General features: G+C 29.5%; 2 protein-coding genes across 13 annotated transcripts in view; one reads left to right on the forward strand and one right to left on the reverse strand.

Moving 5' to 3' along the window:
• Positions 1-16,455, forward strand: part of LOC122511051 — a 111,830-nt gene that overhangs the window by 34,902 nt on the left and 60,473 nt on the right. The window lies entirely within an intron of this gene.
• LOC122511050 (glucose transporter type 1) overlaps positions 1-16,455 on the reverse strand; it is a 303,150-nt gene that overhangs the window by 14,062 nt on the left and 272,633 nt on the right. For 9 of the 12 annotated variants that reach the window (XM_043626066.1, XM_043626065.1, XM_043626063.1 and 6 more), the window contains one exon: positions 7,292-7,389. The exons of the other annotated variants lie outside the window; for them this stretch is intronic. In XM_043626066.1, coding sequence (XP_043482001.1) covers positions 7,292-7,389 — 98 coding nt within the window. The remainder of the gene's footprint in view (positions 1-7,291; positions 7,390-16,455) is intronic. 12 annotated transcript variants of the gene reach the window in all.

Here is a 16,455-nt window from a genome sequence, read left to right on the forward strand (position 1 = left end):
ATTGGGTATTATTATTATTATAATTATTTATTTATCACAGGCGAGATTATTTTAATTATTATTATTTATTATACATAGTTCCTGCCTTTCGGCTTTGAACGAACTTCCGGCATTCTCCTTTACCTTACACTTTAGATTAATTATTTAATAATTTCAATTAAAATAAAAAAAAATATATATATATATATATATATATATATATATATATATATATATATATATATATATAAATCAAAAACTCAATTTTAAATAGTACCAAAATATAAAATATTATGAACACTTTAAACTTATAAAACTTCAACATTTCTTTATTGTCTTTAAATTCAGTCTACTTTCCACTTCCTTCCTGGTTTTCACTATTTTTCACTTCCTGCCTTTGCTTTTCAATGTACTTTAATACCTCCAAACCTTGTCCTCCATCATTTAAAATTCGTTGCATTCCTTCCTCGGTCCTCGTTCTTTCGCATTTTTCCATCACATGCACTAAATTTTCTTTCCCCCTCCACATATTCTGCACAACTTTTCCTTTTCGTCCTTCCAATAATCCTTTGCCTTCAATTCGTTGCCACATCTAAATCTTGCTATTAAACTTCTATCCTTTTTCTTCATTCTTCCTTCCAAGTACTTTGGTATTTGGTCCTTCCTTACACAGGCACACAAACAAAAAAAAGTTGTCTGTTCATTGAACCAGACCTACATGTCTTATAGTATTTTGGCCCCCTGAATACGAATATGAAGTCAGAATTGCTCCATCACCCTCTGTTTTTTTTTAAATCGAGATAACTACCCTTAAGTCTAAAATTCAAGAACTAAATTTAAAAAAATGAAATAACCGCGGTTTCCTTCGGAGTAGAAAAATATATTTATGCGTTTTCTTCTTTCAACAACTCAGAAATAATGTCAAAATTGCTCCATCACCCCCTGTTTTTTTAAATCGAAGAAACTACCCTTAAATCAAAAATTCAAGAACTAAATTAAAAAAAATGAAATAACCGCGGTTTCTTCTGAGTAGAAGAATATATTTATGCGTATTCTTCTTTCAACAACTTAGAAATAATGTCAAAATTGCTCTATCACCCCCTGTTTTTTTTAAATCGAAGAAACTAACCTTTAATCTAAAATTCAAGAACTAAATTTAAAAAAATGAAATAACCGCGGTTAAGTTCTGAGTAGAAGAATATATTTATGCGTTTTCTTCTTTCAACAACTCAGAAATAATGTTATTTCATTTTTTTTAAATTTAGTTCTTGAATTTTAAATTTAAGGGTAGTTTCTTGGATTTAAAAAAAACGGGGGGGGGGTGATGGAGCAATTTTGACACTATTTCTGAGTTTTTGAAAGAAGAAAACGCATAGATAAATTCTTCTACTAAAAAGAAAACCGCGGTTATTTTATTTTTTTTAAATTTAGTTCTTGAATTTTAAATTTAAGGGTAGTTTCTTGGATTTAAAAAAAAACGGGGGGGTGATGGAGCAATTTTGACACTATTTCTGAGTTGTTGAAAGAAGAAAACGCATAGATAAATTCTTCTACTAAAAAGAAAACCGCGGTTATTTTATTTTTTTAAAATTTAGTTCTTGAATTTTAGATTTAAGGGTAGTTTCTTGGATTTAAAAAAAACGAGTGGGTGATGGAGCAATTTTGACACTATTTCTGAGTTGTTGAAAGAAGAAAACGCATAGATAAATTCTTCTACTAAAAAGAAAACCGCGGTTATTTTATTTTTTTTAAATTTAGTTCTTGAATTTTAAATTTAAGGGTAGTTTCTTGGATTTAAAAAAAACGGGGGGGTGATGGAGCAATTTTGACACTATTTCTGAGTTTTTGAAAGAAGAAAACGCATAGATAAATTCTTCTACTAAAAAGAAAACCGCGGTTATTTTATTTTTTTAAAATTTAGTTCTTGAATTTTAGATTTAAGGGTAGTTTCTTGGATTTAAAAAAAACGAGTGGGTGATGGAGCAATTTTGACACTATTTCTGAGTTGTTGAAAGAAGAAAACGCATAAATATATTCTTCTACTCAGAAGTTAACCGCGGTTATTTCATTTTTTTTAATTTAGTTCTTGAATTTTAGATTTAAGGGTAGTTTCTTGGATTTAAAAAAAACGGGTGGGTGATAGAGCAATTTTGACATTATTTCTAAGGTGTTGAAAGAAGAATACGCATAAATATATTCTTCTGCTCAGAAGAAAACCGCGGTTATTTCATTTTTTTTAATTTAGTTCTTGAATTTTTGATTTAAGGGTAGTTTCTTCGATTTAAAAAAACAGGGGGTGATGGAGCAATTTTGACATTATTTCTGAGTTGTTGAAAGAAGAAAACGCATAAATATATTTTTCTACTCCGAAGGAAACCGCGGTTATTTCATTTTTTTAAATTTAGTTCTTGAATTTTAGACTTAAGGGTAGTTATCTCGATTTAAAAAAAACAGAGGGTGATGGAGCAATTCTGACTTCATATTCGTATTCAGGGGGCCAAAATACTATAAGACATGTAGGTCTGGTTCAATGAACAGACAACTTTTTTTTTTGTGTGCCTGTGTTATTAATTTGTAAAATTCATTATACCTCGATTCTTCTATTTTTTGCACTCTTTTTTCACTTTCCTTTTTTCTCAATTTATCCATTACTACATCTTCAAATTTCTCCTCTTCTTCTCCAATACTATTTAATTCTTTTATTCCTAATTCTTTTAACATTTTCTTCCTTTCCTTTGCCCATCTTCTACTGCATCCTCTCCTACCTTCACTTTTCCTTTCCTTCAAACATTCCTTTACCAGCTCTTTTCTTGAATCCTTTGCTTTTTCTTCAAATCTAATCGCTCTTCTTACTGCTTTCACTTTCATCTCTTCCACTTTGCTTTCTTCCGTCAATATATAGTTTGGAGTCGTCATGTCCAGTCCTAGTATCCATTTTAGATATTTTCTTGTGATTCCATCTAAACTCTCCTCCCTCTTCCATCCCCAAACCTCTGCTCCAAAAAGACCCACACTTTCACTTAACGCCACGTACATTTTCATTCTTCTTTTAAAATCATCTTTGAATATTCTTTCTCCTATGCTCCATGTACTCTTCATTGCAATAATCGACTTTCTCCTTCTTTCCTCAATTTGTTTCACTGCTCCTCCATTCTTTTGCATTATATAACCTAGATATCGCATTTCCCTTACTTCTTCAAGATTCTCTTCGTCCCATTTCCATTCTCTCTTTTTTCCTTTTCCATTCTCGAACACTAAAATCTTTGTTTTTTCCGCGCTTAGTATCATGTCCTTCTTTTTCAAGTATTTCCTAAACCTTTTTAACATATATCTCAATTCTTCTTCTCCATAAGCGAGTAAAACTATATCGTCTGCATAAGTTATAGTCCATACTTTTTTGGTTCCTACCATTACTCCTCCTTCCTTTCCATTTCTCATGTCTTTCTCTAAATCGTTCATATAAACATTATACAAAGTCGGGCTCATTGGACATCCTTGTCTCACTCCTCTCGTCGTCCAAAACTCCTTTGAAAATTCCTTTCCTACTTTTACTACATTAATCGTTTCCTTATACGTTTCCATTAGAGCTGTGCAAAATTCGAACCGAACCGAGTTTAGTTCGGTTTTGGGGCACCGAAATGTCGAATGTCGAATATTCGACATCCGAACTGGGCTAGTTCGAATGTCGGTTTTTCGACATTCGAACTGGGCTAGTTCGAATGTCGAATATTCGACATTCGAACTGGGCTAGTTCGAATGTCGAAAAACCGACATTCGAACTAAGCTAACTCGAATGTCGAATTTCCGACATTCGAACTAGGCGAAAAAATTCGAACAGTTCGGTTCGAATTATTTTGCACAGCTCTAGTTTCCATTATTCTTATTCTCAGTCTTTTACTCACTTCCATTTTCTTTAAGCGTTCACTAAGCTTCCCTCGATCTACTCTGTCAAATGCTTCCTTTAAATCCGCAAAACAAGCAAACACCTTCCCCTTATTTCCCAATTCCCTGTCCACTATGTGATTTAAAACATATACTGCGTCCATCACTCCTCTTTTCCTTCTAAATCCAAATTGATTCTCTTCAAGCTTTTCGTCCACCTCTTTCATTAGTCTTTCGTTCAAAACACTTGCATATACTTTATACGCCGTATCCATCAAAGTTACTCCTCTGTAATTTTTAACTTCATTCTTATCACCTTTCTTATATATTATACCTATTACTCCAACCTTCCACTGTTCCGGTATTCCTCCCTCTTTCCATGACTTATCCAACATTTTCCAAACAGCATTTCCGATTGCTCCTGGCATATTCTTCCAAAATTCGTTTTCTAATGTGTCTTCTCCTGGCGCCTTTCCTGTTTTTAATCTTTGAACCTGTCTTATAACTTCCTCTACTCTTAATTCTTCTTGCTCTTCTTCATTGTCTTCCTCTTCTACTTCTTCTAAGGTCTCCTTATTTTCCTTGCCTTGAAATCTTTGCATGAAGTGTTCTCTCCAATCCTCCATTTTTATATCCGTATCTACTGTTTCCCTTTTCCTCCTGAACTTGTTTATATACTTCCATACTTCTTGTTCAGTTCTGATGTTTTTTATTTTCTCCTCTTCTTTCTCGAATTCTCCCTTCTTCTCCTTACACCATTCTTTATATTCCTTTTTTATTTCTATGTATTCCTCTTTTGAACATTTACCATTTCTCCATTTCCTTAGAACTTTTCTTACATTTCTTTTCTTTTCTTTCCATTGTTTGTCATGCCATGGTCTTTTTCCCATACCCATTTAAACTGCTTTCTCCGTGTCTTCGGAACTGCCTCTTGAATTTTTTCTTTAATTTCTAACCATACTCTCTAAATCTGAATCAGCGAAATTTCACTGATTCTCAGCGATAAGTATGCCACTATTTTAAAACAGCGTATATGCGCTAATTAATCGGTGAAGTTTCACTGATTATTTAGTGAAATTTCACTAATTCACAGCGCATATACGCTAATTGAAATAGTGGCATACTTATCGCTGATTCAGATTTAGAGAGTATTTTTCCTATACTTTCTTCTTTGCTTTCTCAGCCCTTACAATTTTCTTGATATTTTATTATATTTTCCCTCGTCCATTCTCTCCTTTCCACTACTTGATGTTCTTTCTCCATTTTATTTCTTCCATTTCCTTCGATTTTTCCGTAGACTTCTAATTCTAGTGGCCAATGGTCCGACTCTGTTAGTTCTCTGCCCCACTTTTAATCCATTTATTTCGTCTAGTGCTTCTTGATTAACAATTATATAATCAATTACCGATGATCCTTTTGGTCCTAAATAAGTATATTCTCCTGTCTCTCCTTTATTTCCATTCACTATTGACCAGCCTCTCTCTTCCAGTTCTTTCACTAATATTTTTCCTTCCCTATTTAGCACTATATCTTTTGATTTCGTATATTCTTCATTTTCCTCATCCTCTGTTATTATTTTTCCTTCATTGGCTGTTCTAGCATTCCAGTCTCCTCCCAAAATTAACATTTCTTCTTCTTTCTCATCAATTCCTTCTCTTAATATTTTTAATGTTTCTTTCACGTCTTGACAATACACTACAAATATTCTAAACTTTTTCTGATTGATTTCAATCTTTCTTTCCACCACATTATTACCCCACTCTTTATATTCTATTTCCTTGATATTTTTGTTAACCCCTGTGATTATTCCTCCTTTAGCTCTTCCTTTCTTATTTTCTTTTTCGGCATATTTACATTTCCAACTGAATTTTTTAGGTAGATTTTTCTCAATTTTCTTTCATTTCTCTTTGTCGACCCACGTTTCTATTAATCCCACTATGTAAAATGTATTTAGATATTTCCAAGTTTCATTATCTTTATTAATTATTCCAGCGGTGTTCCATATACAAATTCTAACCCCACAATCTTCTTCTCCTTTTTTTTGCTATGCTCTTCTTCTTCTGTCAGTTTCCTCTACTAAACACCCTTCCCACTCATTCCATTTTAGCCATTTACCTTCTATTTGTAGTTTCATATATCCAATTTTTGCATTATTTCCTTTGTCCCTATCTGCTTTTGCTCTTCTTCTTATTTCCTGTTAAATTCCTCTTTCTTTCTCTGTTAAATCGTCATCAATATAAACTCCTCTTTGTAATTCTTTTTTCTTTCTCATCAAGTTTTTTCATTTCCCAGTTCTGTAGATTTGCTACCACCATTTTTCCTTTCTGTTCATCTCTACTCTTCTTTAACGCGTATGCTTTTACTACTTTTACTTTCAGGTTCAAACTTTTGTCAATGAACTCCTCCACATTTTCCTCCAAATTGTCCTCTGCAAATTCCTCTCCTTTTATTACTATATTTAGCCTTCTATTTTCTCTTTCTCTTTTTTCTTTGTCTCCTTCTAGTCTTCTAATTCTTTCAAACAGCTCTTTTTTTTCTTCTTTCCATTTTTCTCTTTCCTTTCTCCATTGTTCTTCTCTTTTTTCCATCCTTTCAGTAAATTCTTATAACAATTCTTCTTTCTGTTCCTTCAGTTGTTCTTTCAATCCTTCTTTTATTTCTTGTCCTATTGACATCAATGTTTTCTCCATACTTTTTTGAAAATCCATTTTATCTTTTGCTGTTGTAAACATCTTTATACTCGTATCTTTTGGTGTTTCTTTATTCGTATTTTTACTACCTAGTGGTCTTCCCATTTGATCACATTCAATTTAAAAAACTGACAACACTGATCACTATTGCCCTCTTGCGTCGGAAAATACACTCACTCACCACACTAGTCAAAAGAATACTTTCTATAACTTTTCGCTCTTTCTCGTTTCTCCTTCTCATCTAACCTCAAAACTTTTCACCACTCCAATTTCACTCAATCACTTTATCAACTTTATTTCTCTTATTCCTTTCTTTTATTTTCTTTCACTTCACCTGTTTTTAACTTTCTGGTCCACTATTTATACTTATTAACACCTTTGTTCATCAAAATTTTTAACGTGCATCCACGCTCACACCTTAACCGGAAGTCCGATTATTTTAATTTAGAAAATAATAAATTAAATATGTAATAATAATAATGTTAATATAACAATACAATTGAAAAAAATATATTTAAAACGACAAATTTCTAGTGAATTTGGAACAAAAGTAATTTATTTTTATTGAATTACTAAATTTAATTAATAAAATTAAATTAAGCCAAAAGAAAATAATAATTAAGTTCGAGGAATCGTTCCCGATATATGTACAGTATAATATTATTTATAAATAAATAAATAAATAAATAGAGATAGGTGAATGATGAAAAGTGATTTTCGGTCATTTTGGCGGGCCTTACATGAATCAGGATGTGGCTTCTCCTCGGCCACCATCAGGGCTGCGCTCTCTGCTGGTGGTATGTGTCCCTCTAACGCATTCACACAGTTTAGCATGCTCCTGTAAAATACCACCCAACTTTTTTTTCCAAAAAATTTCAATTGAAAAAAATTTTTTTTCCTCTCTTCTCATTATTTCTCATATTTTTTGTTAATTACTCTTTTTTTACACTCTCCATCGTCTTTTTTCCTTATATTTATTATTAATTATAATAAGCATTCGTTATACGTAATTTTTAACCCTTCAAAAAACAGAGAGAGAAGAAAATTTGAAATTAAATTTTAAAAATAGTCCTTTAAAAATTTGTTCTAAATTAGTTTGTATATTTTTATTTGATAGAAATTAATTGATGAAAATTAATTATATTTTACATATATTTTAATACTATTATGACCACGTGTTTGCGCAAGCGCGAATATATGCTCGTGGAGAATATTTCCGTTTATGCGCGCGGAGAATAAATTTATACCACACAGTGTATACAACCTCTATGTATCATATAAAATTAATTGTTTTCATTAATTATATTATTTATATTTTCATATAATTAATTATATTATTATAAAGAAATACAAACTTTTGTAATGATAATAAAATTAATTAAATTAAAAATGGAATTTTGATACAATTATTGTTTGTGTCAATTTGAAGCAATAGAATTTCAGAAGATGAAGTGATATATTTTTCTTTTCCACATGAATTTGCGATTTTCGAATTAATTATTATCACAGCAGTCATTGAAGTGAAGCATTAAATGTTTATAATTTTGCAAACTGATATTATTTGCAAGCTCACGTGATTGATTTCATTATATTTTGCGGTTCGGGAAATTTACTTCGACTACTTGAGATGAAGTTAATTCTTGAATTTTTATTCAACTTCTTTTCTAGTAATTAATTAATTAATTTAAATATTCTTCCAACAATATTTTTTCTATTTAAAATTTTTTAATAATAAAATTTAAAATAATATATAAAGTACAATTATTAATTAAAGAAAATTTATTTTTTACATTAATTAATTATATGTGAAATTTGGTTACTAATAAAAGTAATTAAACATTTATTAGTTTAATAATTATAATAATAAAATATAATTATAAAGAGAATAAATTTTCATTACACAGGAAAAAAAAAGTCTGACTCCGTTTACACCTTAAATTCAGCCCATGTATTTCACATAAGTCTGTCCTTGTTTAATGGGGCTGACTCCGTTTACACCTTAAATTCAGCCTCGAAAACAGGCTAAAAGTAAAACTTTTTTTTTAGTGTGTATTAATTTCGAAATAAATTTTGAAATAATAGTTAAATAATACATTTTTTTGTTCATTAGGATATTAATAGAAAAATAAATGAATGAAAATAATAATTGAGGCTTTGGATCGAATAACTCGCCCGGCGCTCGAAGGCACGCGCTAATACCAGTCGGGTAGCAGTGAGTGGTCCAGAGGCGCTCACTGCTCACTGACTGGCAGTTGCGTGTTCCTCCGAGCGTCGGGCGAGTTATTCGATCCAAGGCCTCATTTATATAATTAAATATAATAAAAATGATATTATTTGATGATTAAATGGAAGTTGAATAAAATTCGAGAATTTATTTTTTCTCCTCATAATAAATGCAATTAGCCAAAAAAAAAAAATACAATAGTCATACAGAAATTGTAGATAGGCATTCATTTTCGAACAGAATATATATTTTAGAAGAATTTCATAGATGTATATGTACATATATTATATATAATATATCCTACAATATTTACACATAATCTCTGTTTTGTCTCTCAATAGAACTGTCCTTTTACAGCATTTAAACTAGCTATATGCTCATTGTTTGTCATTTTTTTTGTAAAAGGTTATTTTTTTAGGCACGTTCTATCACTCTTTTCCTCAATATATCTTTTCTCGCGACTTTCATACCTTCTCGCAGCATCCGAAACATTCATTTATATATATTCAATTTTTACATACAATATGATTTATAGGGTAGAGCGGGGCTAGTTGAGCATAGGGGTAAGTTGAGCAACCGAAATATCTCAGGCTCTATAAATTGGCCGCTAATTTTTTCAATGCCAGAAAGAAGCAGGTGCAAGAGGGGACATTACTGCGCAAGTGCCTGCTTCTTTCTGGCATTGAAAAAATTAGCGGCCAATTTATAGAGCCTGAGATATTTCGGTTGCTCAACTTACCCCTATGCTTAACTAGCCCCGCTCTACCCTATCTATATTATTATCGTACATCAATTTTTTCTTTTTTTTGTAAATGAAAGAAATTAATGATTGACGATCTAATATTTTTTTAAAATTTATTTCTTGAGCACCTCTAATTAAAAAAGTGATACTTTTTTTGTTGACGTAAGCCATTTTTGTGGTTTTTTCCTTTTTCTTTAATTCTTTAATAATTCAGTCGAACTTTTGGTTTTTAATTTATAATTAAGGAGAAATTATATTAGAGATATTTAGGAAATTATGCATTTCACAGTTTCTAGTTTTTTTTATAAAATTTTCTAAACTACATAAATTTTTATAGGTAGTTTAATGCATAAGAAATTTTTTATGTTCGGTTTTTGTTAACGCATCAATGAGAAGAAATTTTCGTTTTTGAATTGACCATTGAACTAAATATCGCAAATGGAATATCTTATATGGTAAATTGTAAATTAATATCAGTAATAGTGTATATGTATATTAATAATGGATGCCGTATAAGTGAGGCAAATAATCCTCATATATAAGGCCTTTGTCTAGATAATTGATTGAAATTTACTTCATATTGTATATATATGTATACGTTCGATATCAATATGTTTATGATTTTCAATTATTACGACCCAATGGGAAGTAAACGATTGGTTCAATAATGGGCCATGCTTGGCGAACTCCGTTCCATTATTGGAACATTAATGGCAACCATCATTGGACCACCAATGGTTTAAACTTGGGATGATCACGCTACTGCCAATGATCGGTAGCCAAGCATCGGGCCAATATTAGTTGCCAAGGAATTGCCAAGGAGACAAAATCGATTTTCAAAAGCTTGATTTTTTATTGGCAGCCAACAAAAAACCAAGGTTTTGAAAATTGATTTTTTTTAATTATTAATTAAAATTTATTTTTAAAAAATATATTTTTCAAAAATTTATTTTAAAAAAATATATTTTTTAAAAATATATATTTTTTTAAATTAATAGAACATATTAATTTAATTTGTCACCTCTGGTAAAACAAAGATGAAAGACTGATAAATTCCCTCACTTTATATTTTACAGTGGAGGGATAACTGTGAATGTCTTTGCGAGAGAGGAGCAGGTACTTATATAGAGCCAGTGAAACAGGTCACAATCGAGAAGAAATCACTAGCATGCACTCTGGCGGCGCTTGTCGGAACTGTTTTCTGGCGCGCATGCATATCCTGACATTATCGACGCAGCGCTTGGCAACCAACGTTGCGCCACTTCCGACATGCGCCGCCAGAGTGCATGCTAGTGATTTGTTCTCGCTTGTGACCTTTCTCACTGGCTCTATATAAGTACCTGCTCCTCTCTCGCAAAGACATTCACAGTCATCCCTCCACTGTAAGATATAAAGTGAGGGAATTTATCAGTCTTTCATCTTTGTTTTACCAGAGGTGACAAATTAAATTAATATGTTCTATTAATTTAAAAAAATATATATTTTGAAAAATATATTTTTTTTAAATTAATTTTTGAAAAATATATTTTTTAAAAATAAATTTTAATTAATAATTAAAAAAAATCAATTTTCAAAACCTTGGTTTTTTGTTGGCTGCCAATAAAAAATCAAGCTTTTGAAAATCGATTTTGTCTCCTTGGCAATTCCTTGGCAAATAATATTGGCCCGATGCTTGGCTACCGATCATTGGCAGTAGCGTGATCATCCCAAGTTTAAACCATTGGTGGTCCAATGATGGTTGCCAATTGTTTTGCCAAGAAAAAACCATTGGGTACCAAGCATGGCCCATTATTGAACCAATCGTTAACATTGGCAACTTCCCGTTGGGGAATTATGCTTCAATGTATATACGTGAAATGATAGCACAACTCTATTATTAATATTATTATTACTTCTATTATTAGTAATTATATTAATATTCAATATTCTTGCAATTATTCTTATTGTAATTGTTATTATTATAATTATAATTATTATATTATAATTATAATAATAATAATAATTATTATTATTATTCTTATTATTAACAATTTTAATTTTAGAGAAATAAACAAAGCCTGGTCGAATGAAATGTTAATTTCTCTCTTTCTCTCTCTCCCTCTTTATTATATTTAGAAATAGCATTTGATTTTAGTTCAATGGTCTTCACTTAATTATAATATGATTGTTATTCAAATATAACAGAGACTTTTCACAGATTATTTATTAATTTTGAAATCTTATGCATTTAATTGACGACATTGTGTTTACAGTTTTTTCTGTTTTCTTTCAATAATTGTCATTGCCGGAGCCAGGAACTCAATATATTTTCTTTAATGGTTAATTAAAATTTTTTATTATGTAAATAAAAATTCTGTAAATTCTTTTTTAATTTCGATTTAAAAGGATTATAAAGTGAAATTAGAAAAAACGTCCCATTCGAATTGAAGGAAATTGTTTCTTTATTCGATAATAGTTATTTATGATACAAGTGCGTAAAATCGTTGATTATACGAGTGTGACGTTTGCAGCTCGAGCCGAAGGCGAGTGCTGCAAGTCACACAAGTATAATCTGATTTACGCACGAGTGCCATACAAAATTTTTTGCAACACTAAAACAACTATACTTGCAGCAATATTGCTAATATTACTGTAACTTTAGGTGCAGTGGGGAACTGTTAAATGAAGTATTCTAGAAGCTAAAATAAAAAAATGTGATTGTAAATTGTTAATTAAAAGCATTATTTCATTGTTTCTCATCAAACAGTCACAAGAATGCGTAAAGTAACCTTTTTACGCACTGAAAATCACTTTACACACTGGAATTCACTTTACACACTGCTAACGGTGTGTAAAGTAACACTTTACACACCGCTATAAAAAGAAGTACTTTACACACAGTTTTCTGTGTGTAAAATTCAATTTTACAGGTTAGTGTTGCAAAAAATTTTTATTTTTATTGCTTCATTGAAAGTCATCACACTAAAGAAAAAGAGTCTTAAATTTGTTTATAGCTTAAAAGTAATTTAAGTTAATGGTAACTTATTTCTTGGAGTGAAACGATTTTTTGTTTGTTTTATTAGGGGAGAGTGGGGCAAGACGGGGTACCAGCCTTATTTAACAAACGAATTAACCAATCGCGATTATATTTTACATAATACTGCACCGAGACGATAGTTTCTTGTTTACAAAACCTAAAAGCCATGAGAACAAATCTTTTATTTGTTTTACTAAAAAAACTGTTTTTGACGATTTTCTTGTCATTTTTTCACCTTTTTTAGGAGGTGTTTATTACTTAATAATAACAGTTAATGAACTGTATAAATTTTTTTCTAACTGTCAAGGGTTACAGAAGAAGGGAAGCATATGTTTTTTCTTCTTTGTTGAATCGTAAATTGTAGTAATTAATCGTTTTATTCAATTTCGTAGGTGCGGGCAAGATGGGGTAGGGGAGAGTGGGGCAAGGCGGGGTTCACAAATTAAGCAAAAAAAAAGAGAAATAAGAGAAGTTAAGAGAACTACTAAAATCAAGACTGAATAAAATAAGAGTGACCAAAAAGAAAAAAGCTTGTCAGGTTAAATCATCAATTAGCGATGGTAAAGTGGAAAATACACCTTGTCTCTATATTGTAATGGTTATTATTTAGACTCAAATGAAGGCTGGGCTGCTTTTTTTGTCTGCGGTCAACCCTAGTAGAAATTTGTCCTAGTTATTATAAAGGAACTGTCCAGTCGCGCTTGAAATTGTCTAGTTACTTTACAAGCCAACTGGCTAATAACTGGAACGGAGTGTCACGCTTTTTTCATCAAGTTATTATCTAGCCCAACTTTATAAATTCTGGTCAACGGTTCTGTAGAACAACTAGACAAATTAATTCTTTTAAAATACTGAAAATTTGTTTAATATTAAGATTTACTGTAGTTAACACATTTATTTCATGCAATTAATATAAAATTTCTATTTAGCATTAAAGAAATTCATTAAAAAATATTTTTGGATAATTTCTGTATCCATTATAATATATACATAATAAATGGAATAGAATAAAAAATTATATGATATTTTATAATTTTTAATTAATTAGTTGAATTATTATATGAAAATAATGTAAATAGTAAATTATTACATGTAATTTTCTACATTACTTTTTGATTTTTAATTCAATTAAAAAAAAATTCTAAATTCGAATATCCTAAATATTTACTGTTTTCAAACAACTTTCATTTTTTTAATGCACTATTAATTAACAATAACACTGAAACAAATATTTTTTATTAGTATAAACAATATATATAATCTATATAAAACCTTAAAACGATAACGCAATTTCACCGAAAAAATCTTGAGGGGTAACGGGGAGCGAACCCGGGTCCCGCTGGACTAAAGTCGCACCGCTTAACGCACTCGGCCGTTCAACGCAATGGATACTGAGAATTAATAACCACTGCACATATGTTTCAGTTCAGTGCCGTAACTAGAGATTTTAAGCATTGGTATATACTTTTAATATTTTCTATGTAATAAAACATTTTAGATGATTTTTTAATTATTATAACTTTTTAGTAATTTAATTTGCAACGTTAACAATTAATAAATAAATTGATTACTGTAATTAAATTTTTAATTATTTTTATTAATTTATTATAAATTATTATAAATATTTATTAATTAATTTTATTATTTAATATGATTAATTGATTATTAATAAATAATAATAAATTCATTAAATTTTTAATTAATAGAAAATTATAATTAAACTAAAATCAAATTTAAAAAAATTAATTTTTAACTAATTTTATTATTTTTATATTTATTATAAATGATTGTAAATATTTATTAATTAATTTTATTAATTAATATTATTAAATTATTTTATTAATTATTAATATTTTTTATTATTAATTAATTTTATTAATTAATATTATTAATTTATAATAATAAATTAATTAAATTTTTAATTAATAACAAATTAAAATTAAAAGTTTTAAAATATTAGAAAGAATAAGAACAAATTTATCTCTAGCAAATAATCAGTCGAGCTGTCTAGTTATTAGACATTATTGCAGTGTCATCGACACGACAAACTTAGAACTATAAATTCTAGGAGTACTTTAAAGTAACATTAAAAAAACTAGACAGAAGTTATGTCTAGCCAATATCAAATCCAACTTGAATCTTTGACGAAGAGCGTTGGTCAGTAACTTTACAGTTATTTACCAGTCCGACTAAAATCAGCGTCCGTGACAAAAACTGTCCAGTAACTTGAACAATCGAGTGGCTCCATGACAAATTTCTACTAGGGAATGGGCTCACTGCAGTTATGCATGAAGATGAAGATGCAACCTTTACTTGTGAAATTTGTCGACAGAAATAGGTTGCTTTCTTGAGTACCCCATCTTACCCGCCGGTGGGGCAAGATGGGGAGATTTGCAATTTTTTCAATATTATTAATTATAAGCTTTTTTAAGAAACAGATGGCCTTTGTACGCCTTTTTTACGAAAAACTGATTCCCAAAGATGATAATTAAAAATAATAATAAAGTATATATTCGATAATTTTCGTTTTTTTGCGCTTTAAACCTTAAGTACCCCGTCTTGCCCCACTCTCCCCTAATTGTGTTAATTTTATTAATTTTACCAATTTTGTTAATTTTATTAATTTTAATTATTTTGTTCAATTATATTTTTAGTATAGTAATTTGGTAAATATAAATTATTGTGATCGTTTTTTTTAAATAAATATTAAATTTAAATATTAAATTGATTGTATAATAAATATCGAAAAAGTGACAATTTCCTTCTCTTTAGTTTCCGTTTTCCTAAATACCATTGTATTTAGGATACAATATTATTTATTTTTCATTTGAATAAATAATTAATCGGTTAATTTGAATTATTCATTTACATATGTTAACACAGTTTTCCAATGCATTCCAGTGGGTAAGAAAATGCACCTTCCAATTTTCAACGAAATTCGAATTTGAAGTGTTCTTTTTTTATGGGGAAAATTATAATTACAAAGAGGCAAAATAAACTAAATATAATTATATTGATTATTAATTAATATTAATTATGAACTAATTGATATCAATTAATATTGATTATTTTTATATTTGTATTTAATTATTAATTATTAAACTAGTAGATAATTATTAAACTAATAGTCGATTAATTTTAACTATTCATTTAAATTAATCAAAATAATAACGTAAAATTATATTATTTTTTAGAAAATTGTGCTTTACTTTTGCAAATTAATTTTCACCTCATATTTGATTTTTATTGTTGTGCAATTTGCAATATTTTTATTGTTATTTACCCACTGGAACGGTAAAAAAATCATTCCCATAAAATTGAGTAAAATGTAAATATATATTACACAAACACACACTACTTTTTAGAATCTACATTTTACGCGCACAAAGTTATTACATCATTACGCACAAATTTTTTTGAATACAGTTACAATACAATTTCAAAAAAAATATACAATACAATTTTGAGAAAAATCAATTAATGCCATAAAACATGCAAAAATAATAATTTGGAAAAAAAATTTTTTTTTAAATATGTATACCTATATATATATTATTTCGAGACAATATTTTACATATTAAAGCTTATTATTTTACAGTACTTAATTATTAGTTTTAATAAATATTTTTTTTATTATCGTTGAACTTTTGATTTTTTGAAATTTGGTTTTTTATATATACACGGAGAGAAAAAACAAGGCTTTTCCCTGTGACTTCAATTCATGCCTTTTTCAGGTAGCAGTTTCACCGGATTTCCCGATGAATTTCTTGCGTTTAGCGGTTAGGCCATGCCTTAGCCCCTATTGGCCTTAGCTCGTTGCAAGAATCTCACCGGGAAAACCCGTGAGCGTCCTGCATTTTTACTGTGATAATTTTCACGCGTTAAATGCATATTTTTTCATAGGGAAAAGCCTTGTTTTTTC

The sequence above is a fragment of the Leptopilina heterotoma genome, unplaced genomic scaffold (genome assembly GCF_015476425.1).
Source record: "Leptopilina heterotoma isolate Lh14 unplaced genomic scaffold, ASM1547642v1 Lhet_8, whole genome shotgun sequence".
In the NCBI taxonomy this organism is placed as follows: domain Eukaryota; kingdom Metazoa; phylum Arthropoda; class Insecta; order Hymenoptera; family Figitidae; genus Leptopilina; species Leptopilina heterotoma.